General features: G+C 30.3%; 1 protein-coding gene and 1 long non-coding RNA gene across 2 annotated transcripts in view; one reads left to right on the top strand and one right to left on the bottom strand.

The window, feature by feature from the left end:
* LOC108751531 overlaps positions 1-3347 on the bottom strand; it is a 42353-nt gene extending 39006 nt beyond the window's left edge. Inside the window, exons 1-2 of the long non-coding RNA XR_001939496.1 lie at positions 2956-3347; positions 2286-2408 (exon numbers count right to left, since the gene is read on the bottom strand). This is a non-coding gene — a long non-coding RNA (uncharacterized LOC108751531). The remainder of the gene's footprint in view (positions 1-2285; positions 2409-2955) is intronic.
* Positions 3348-4937: 1590 nt separating this feature from the next.
* Positions 4938-6663, top strand: LOC108751527 (syntaxin-17). The gene is made up of 5 exons (XM_018491763.1): positions 4938-5363; positions 5432-5627; positions 5794-6014; positions 6168-6384; positions 6504-6663. Exons 1-5 carry the CDS (start codon positions 5232-5234, stop codon positions 6650-6652), a joined length of 915 nt encoding a protein of 304 aa, XP_018347265.1. The 5' UTR covers positions 4938-5231; the 3' UTR covers positions 6653-6663.
* Positions 6664-8678: the final 2015 nt, after the last annotated feature.

Genomic DNA, 8678 nt, shown 5'->3' on the forward strand with positions numbered 1-8678 from the left:
TATAATTATTATAATTTCACATATCTAAGATATAAGATGTAAATCAAGTAAATTGGAATAGTAGATTTATCCACAAATTTAACTCCTTGCAATCTCAATTTCTTCTCCATGCAAAATTAAGATCTAATTATCTTCTAATATAATTGGTGAACAAGTCGATATAACAAATTAATATTCTTAGTAATAAAAGTAATAAGATCTTTTTATCGCTATGTGTACATCATATAATACAATCGCTAAAAATTAAAGCAGTTTTAGAATATATTGAAAGAAATTTATTTCTGTATATTTAATATTTTTAAAATTAGGATTTGTTTATTTCTCAAAAAGTTGGATCTATAGAACTATTAACGTCAGAAACAACAAAATTAAAATGCGTTTTAGGATTTAAAAATTTATGACGATAAAAACAGCATTTTCATTAGAAAAGCAACTTTCCATTACATTCATGCATATTAAATAATTTCAAGGTTTTATATTTTAAAAAATATGCTAAAGATTAAAAGTGAATATTAAAGGCGAATCACTGAGAAAAATCTCAAGAAAAATTAATAATACTTTGTATGTGCAAAATAAAATTATGTACATATAAGGGCATACTTATCATAAATAATCAACCCTAACTGAAAATAATTCAAAAAAAAAGTAAATTATTCTTTATCCTGTATTTAACACAATCTAGATAGCGGTAAACGATGAAGGAAATCCTGGCCGGTGTTTAAAAGCGCTTCTAAACGTCCGGCGACAAAAGGTCAAAGGATCGAATATCCAGATAGCCCGCGGTAATTTGAATACGGTAGTTTGAAATAAAAGGTCATGCGAAAGCAGGACAAAACGGATCTCTGTGTACAGACGACGTATGGCGGCTAATGGAAGCCGGAGGAGAAATCACGGGTGGAGGAAGAAGCACGGATGGGACAGGGAGAAAACCAAGGGACAGAGGGAGGACGAGATGTGGACGCGGGGGTGGACGAAGGGGAGGACAAAAAGGGGCCGAGGGTGGATACGACGAAGCGACAGAAGAGAAGACTCGATTACACGTCACCAGCAGCCCGGAGCCTATTTGGTCGCAATCGGTTTTTCATTACCAAAAGCTTCGTCGGGCTTTATACCAAATTGTACATTCGGCGACCCCCTGTAAAACTCACCGGGATTCCGCGAACCCACCGAGTACCGGAATCGCATAATTGATCATCTCGGTGCATACATCTCGCACGCGTGCTGCCCATAATTTTCGTCGGACACGGGATAAAAGTACGCGGACCTCGGGTGCCGTTCACGTCGAATTCGTGGAAATGGATTGTGTGTCAAAGCTAATACGGTAAATCGACATATCGACTGACTCTCGTGAAATTCGTGCATTCCACTCGTGGCTTCTCTTCTGATCCTTTATCACGAATTTCCTACTCCTCCGATAGATTATGCATCTCTCATGTGTGTCATTAAAATTTAAAATAATACTAGCTAACTCTAAGAGTTTTCGCATCGAAAGATAGCGGGAACAAAAAATCCATGTAATCGTACCATATAATTTATTTCACGTTAAAAGTAATTATTTCGTTTCAAGATTTTCTGAATATTTACGTGGGAAAAATAATGTATTAACATAGTTAATAGCAGTTCAATTAAAAATAATCTCGTTAATTAAATAATAATATTAATAAAACAAATACTAACAAATACTACTACTGGCTTTTATTCTAATACAATGTTATTGGTTTCATTAGCATTGTTATTAAATTAATGAGATTATTTTTAAATAGTCTGCTGTTTATGCAATATCACTTTTGTCTTATATATGTAAATATGATATTTATATTAAATACAATCATGTTTTAAAATTATAAAGTTATTTATATTTATAAAATATCTCGTTTTCTACGTAATCAAACATACAAATTTGCAAAGCTTAATTATATTAACACGCAAAAAAATAAATACGATGAAAATATCTTAACAAGGGCTGTTTCTCACTCAATTCTTATATAAGATTGTATTATATAATATTATATTATGTTATATTATATAATTATATAATGCAATTAATACACTATATTATTATATAATATTATCATATATTTTATTTATATTATACATATTTTATATATTTTTATTTTATTATTTATACTTTGCTACACTTTTATCAGAAATTTGATATTAAACTCTCAAGTAAGAAAATTCTCAAAAAATTTTATTCCTACATAATTATTCTTTATTTAACAGATTTTTAGTGTACTAATTATTTTTTCCATAAGCTTAACAAAAAAATTTTTAATCAGACATACCCAGGATTGTTTCTTATCCATAATCGACGCTTGTATCATGTGCATCTCAACTATATCTTGCAATCATATCACGAATCATCTGGCATTGCCTTTCATCAACTCCATTAAATAAATCTGCGACATCTGCAATAAATATAATTATATATAAATTGCTTAAAAATTATTAGTTATCAATATTATCACCATATTCATCCTTAAATCTTTTCGGTATGGCATAAAAAAAAATTTTTCTTTCCAATGTTTTTTCCACATTGCTTATAACTTTTTCATAATATTTAACATTTTACATTAATAAAGATGCATCCCAGGAAAAAATGTTACATATATGGACATATTTTATATATAATTATATATATATAAAACATTTTTTTCCCGGGATATTATTTACTTGGTATCGTTACGTTTCTTAATATATCTAGCGTTTTAAATAAAATAATTTTTTTACAATATATTTATTTTTATGAAAGTTATAAAAAATCTAATTGGATTGAGTATATATCTAGATATTATATCTAATGAATATTATTTCCATAGTGTAGCATTTAATTAAGAAAAAGGAGGCAGAAAGAAAATTAATGTCAATTTCAAGCTTCATATTTTGACTGGAAGGTAACGAATAAAGCAACTCTAAAATCCAATCCCCAATTACAATTCGCATGTATATACGTACTTGAATTAATTCGTCTATTCGACAGGCCGGCCGACACTTTTAATACCCGATTGCACAATGCGCGATGTAGCGAGAAAACGATATATAAAGGTGTACACGCGACGATTAACCGATTATGTTATTGACGGAACGTGTCAAACGCACGATTTCGAACCAATGGACATACAACGAATACGGCAATGTTTGGCACAAATGGCGGCGGCGGTTTATTCGCGTTACCTATTGTCGCGCGCGTCGATTAACCACTTTTAGGACGACGTTTAGCATTACTCGGTACTTTATTCCGTACTTTAGTCAACACTCCCGACGTTTATTCGTACGCGAGACTACTTTTTCATGCGGAAATCACGGAAACTCGCGTGCCAACAACGACGCGAAACGCGCGAAATAATGGTGACGATAATTTTGGCGACCGCGCATGCGCAGCTCATCGCTTTTTGGCGCGCTCGTTAGGCTGCGTTCAGAAACTATTCGCCTGAGTGCCTAGCGCGTTCCCAAATAAAACAAGTGACGATAACGTCAAAATGAAATTAAAATAAATCGGAAATGATTGAAAAATGACTTTTAATGATTATTTTTAAATTCATTTTGACATCATTTTGATATCATAATGTCTTATTGGGTTATTCTTTTTTTAATATTTTTATCGTTTATTCCCAGTGAGAAATAACAATGAAATCGATGTCGAATCGATATTGATTCGACTTCGATTTGATAATTTCGACGTCAATTCGAGGTCAATTTCATTATCATTTCTCATTAGATTAGATGTGAAATAAGGATAAAATGATACATTTCGAGAATCTCAGATGAAGTTTTCGAATGCAATCTTATTCCTGGTTTCCAGATATATATTGCCATACATGCACGATTATGGTTGGTATTCATTGTCAATTTCGTTATTGAAAATTCTCTTAAGTAATGTCTCACGATACTAATACGTCTTTGTATGATTGACTTATGACTAATTCTTACGATTACTATTATAAAGAAAGTGTGTGCTGTAGCCTTTAGCGCAAAGATTATGGCATCAGGATTAATCGCAATTAGCTAGATTCTTCTTTTTGTATCGTTACAACTCGTTATTCAGGAAGTTTGGTGAAATGTCACATCGCCTGACGTTCCATTTTGCGATCATTTGCACAAAAGCGCACTTTTGACGAGCGGTAAACGCGAAATATGCGCGTTCATTGAGGCAATATTTCTCCTGTATTTTACGAACAAAGCCCGCTCTAGGCGCAATAATTCGTGTTGGAATTCGCGATAAAATTCTATTTGTAGTTTTATTAGCCGTGTAATAAACGAAAAATGAGTTAAAGAAGGTTAGAATATGAAATACTCGTATATGAAATATTATATTAATATACATGCAAACTTGATAAATTATTTATCACAATAATTACGAATAGCATTGTATCTCAAAATGTGACAAAATTAAAGACTGTTTGAAGTTGATATTAAAAAGCAATACTAAATATAATTATAATATAGCATGAATAAAATATGAAGGATATAAAGATATAGAAATTAGTAAAAATACAAGGTCAGGGACTATAGATAGAAGATAAGATAAAATCCAATCATAAGTGCATTAAACGTCTCACTGAGAATCATAACGGTTCATATAATGATCGAAAAATAAATAAATATAATATTTTACTGGCATTATAAGTCAATATACTTGCAAAATAAAATGCTTTAGAAATAATTTCTGGACTTTTTCCGAGCATCCTTATAATTAATTCATTTTTGTATAATAAAATATATATTAGTTTCAGTATAATTAAATACTATATTAGAAAGAGAGATTAGTAAAAATATTACATTGATATAAAAATATTTTGTCCGGAGATTTTTTGTTTTATTAGTATAAAGATTTTATTTAAACATTGATAGAAACGGGCATAAAAAGATACATTATCTGCCATCTTACAGTGTCATGTTAAAACTTGTAGCCACTTGGTACGAATTCACTATTACAGATGGGGAGAGAATCAGTCTTTTTCTGACAGTGTACGCGATCAACAGCGATAACAGCTGATCATTTATTTTGGACAGAGATAACGTGTACACAGGGCACGCGTGCGTTTGTTGAAATAATAAGACGTAGTTACCAAACTGTTATCGTATTTCACCAACGTTTTCATCGTGAAGAATTTTCATTGTAAGAACTACAAAAAGACTGGAATCAAAAGAGTAGACTTTGACACTGTGGAACAAAAGAGATATAAAAAAATATACAGTATCGTAACTGAGAGAAAAACATCGCTAGAAGCATGTCAACCTCATTGGAGAATCTTACGATTAAGCAGCCTATTAGACGTCTGGAAATCCAGATCAATAATTTCAATGTTGCTATTCCACATCATGTAAATTTGTTAAAGCGACACAAGAACAATATTAAGAAGGTAAACATGCAGTTTTATATATCCTATATTTTTAAAGTCTTTAATACGAACAATTGAAATCTTTGCAGTATCAAGATCAGCATGATTGGGAACAGGTATGGAAGGAACATATAAATGTCTCTCGGATCGTCAAGCAATTGAAAGAGTTGTTGTATCAGATGGATACTCTTAGAGCACAGGTCCTCGATGTTGACATTAGTAAATTTGACAAATTGACAACAAATGCACGGTCAAGCATCATGAGCGCGATCGAAGAATATCTAGGTAAGAAACATACTCTTTTGATCAATAAAATTCTAAGAAATTAATGTAAACACAAATGTGTTGACTCTTACTTTGAAATGTGTTTGACTCTTATTTTGCCCTTTATTTATTGTTATTTATTTTGTATAGGAAGAGTTCTTTAATCTGACAAATGTGTTGTTTACAGAAATGGAACTGAATTTTCCGACATCACCACCTATATCACCTACAAACAAAGAGATCCAACCAAATGAAATCGAACATCCACTTGACAACATAAGTATTCAGCTGCAAGCAGAACAGGAAAATTTGCAGCGTCAACAGACATGTCTGCATGTCTGGAATCGTCTGCAGGGAGATATACAACAGTTGCACGAACTTTTTACCGAATTTAACAAAGTTGTACATGTGAGTATAATTCTATTTTGTATTACATGATATGTTTTAAAAAGATAATATTAAATAAAAAATTGTTTCTAAATTTTTCGCGTATTAGCACATGGGAAAGAGAAGCAGATTTTTACTTTTTATTATTTAAATGCATATTTTGTAATCTTATAGGATCAGAAGGAGATGGTAGATAATATGGAAGATAATATGGAAGAAACTCAAATGAACGTGAATGAAGGAGCAAAATACCTGCAAAAGGCTTCCACATATAAAGTTGCTGCATATCCCCTAGCAGGCGCTATGATAGGCACATGTATTGGAGGACCAATAGGTTTAATAGCTGGACTGAAAATTGGAGGTCTTGCTGCTGTAGGTTGTGGCATTTTAGGTAAGTTACATGAGAATTTGTATAAAATTATCAAATTGGACATTGAAATAATTATATTAATAATTATATAAGAGATAACGGTATAAGAAATAAAGTGGTGAGCAATTATTCGTCTTTAGGTTTCACAGGAGGATCATTATTAAAAAAGAAACAAATAGAATCGCAAAAACAAGAACCAGGTTTAAATAATTCGATAATAGATCTCACAAGTGTTAAGAAATCTGCTTCTTGTCCTGACGATTTAAAACAAGATAAAAAACATTTGTGACAAACAATGACTTTTTCTGCATGTGATATCAATTTTAAACATAAAACGAAATGCACTGTTATATAATTGCAAATAATATAACATAATTATTTGCTATTTATATAAGTGCAAATTTCTAAGATATTTATACATTTTTTATTTTTCGTGGACATATTTTTTGTACATATTTAAAATGCTATATGAGTTTTGTAGTTTTAAAAATTCGATGAAGGGGGAGATTTTTTAATTTTTATTATGTAGTGTTTTTGTAATCGTTTCTATGCTTAAAGAAACAATGACTAGTCGTGTTCGAACTGTAAATTTTTAAAAATATATATAACTTATAATCTATTAATATATATTATCAAGATGATTGTACTTTTCCATAGAACTTAAATATATGCATGGCTTAAAATTAGGTTAAACACAAAAGAATATCTCTTTTACAAAATAATGACTTTTACATGCCTTTCGCGTGCCTTGTAACTGCTTCAAATCATTAAGATATTTAGCATATACTTATTAAACATTGCAGCCACTTATAATTGCTTTTCTCGAATTAATATGACGATCATATCCGAAAATAAAACTTAACAAATGCAATTAATAGAAATGAACTTTATATATTTTGCCCTTCAATATAAATGTTTTAGAAGATATTGTTTTTCACATTTCAATTAAGACATGTTACATAAGATATAAAAACGCTTTGCATTGATCATATAACAAGTAAATTATTAAATTATTTGTAGCAATTTTATTACGTGCAAAAACTAGATAAATGCCAAAATGGCGATTGTAATAATCATTCGAAACATATGAAACATCAAAATATTTATTCCGGCAAATAATTACATACTGGAAATGGTAGACATACGTGGTAGATAATACGGTGTGATAATGTTCACAAAAACATTTGAGTTCTCTACAAAAGGCACCCAATACAGTATATTTAGCAAGTAATAAAATACATCGGTGTTAGACACAGTACAATACTGAAATAATCGTGTGTTATTAAATGTAATATATACATGTCATTTATAATGGAAATACTTAATCTAGAGAGACTAAAATGTTCTACTTAAAAAAATATTAATAAATATCTAAGAAAGTGTAATATTAAGTGACTATCGGCATATTTTCTTATAAGGTACTATTTTGTTATTATTGTTACTCCAACATCCCTAATTCAAAAGCAACACCAAACACGCATTCACAGACATGTGGAAAATAGAGATTGTTTACTTTCTTTCGCTTAGTTTTACTTTCGAAGCTCGGGATGCTCAGCCAGGTGCACCGATGTACGTATGGTATGGCATACTAATGTTATAATTTAAATTCAGGTAAACACAATTAATTACGTTTGATTAAAAATCATTATAAATTAAATTTGTAATAAAGTGATTAAATTTGTAATAAAATAGGGTGCATCGGACTGTGCCAAATTCTTTGTAATACTCTATGATCTACATCTACACTTCTAAATACTTGCGACTTTTGTCCTTAAAACAAGATATGAAATAAACAGTTTGGTCATTATCCATAAGGTACTTACAGTACCTTGACAGACCTTGGCAATAAAGATGGCTAAATAATCGACTTATTTGGAAGCAAATGTAACAATGCAGAATCACATATTGGCAAACAGCTATTATTTCACTCATATGTATTCTAATTAGTGTTAAAGACTGTTTAAAGATTTATGAAATTGATCTTAATTTTCCCATTCTTCAAATATTATCTTTTAAAATTGCTTAATTGCAAATTTTACAGTTTTTTAACAGTAATATTAATATATAATTATTATATCTACAATAAATATTTTCGATTAGCTGTTAAGTAAGAAGATATGAGCGATTCTGCATAGTCGAAATAATTGATTTATAAAAGAAAATAGAACATATAGTGTGGATTGTCTTAAGGCAAGCTTACCATTTTAATTGATCCTAAGCTGTTCCAAAACATTTATCCACACATGTATATAAAAATTTTATTTCTTAAACATAATATTTCACAAAAATAAATTTGCCTTTCGAGTACAGGCCAG

The sequence above is a fragment of the Trachymyrmex septentrionalis genome, unplaced genomic scaffold, assembly GCF_001594115.1.
Source record: "Trachymyrmex septentrionalis isolate Tsep2-gDNA-1 unplaced genomic scaffold, Tsep1.0 scaffold49, whole genome shotgun sequence".
In the NCBI taxonomy this organism is placed as follows: Eukaryota; Metazoa; Arthropoda; class Insecta; order Hymenoptera; family Formicidae; genus Trachymyrmex; species Trachymyrmex septentrionalis.

What these genes read in the sequence shown, in the direction of transcription:
- LOC108751527 (XM_018491763.1), top strand. Translation starts at nt 5,232, where the DNA reads ATGTCAACCTCATTGGAGAATCTTACGATTAAGCAGCCTATTAGACGT. An exon ending in CGCGATCGAAGAATATCTAG is followed by an intron (nt 5,628 to 5,793) that starts GTAAGAAACATA and finishes TGTTGTTTACAG; the next exon opens with AAATGGAACTGAATTTTCCG. An exon ending in AATTTAACAAAGTTGTACAT is followed by an intron (nt 6,015 to 6,167) that starts GTGAGTATAATT and finishes GTAATCTTATAG; the next exon opens with GATCAGAAGGAGATGGTAGA.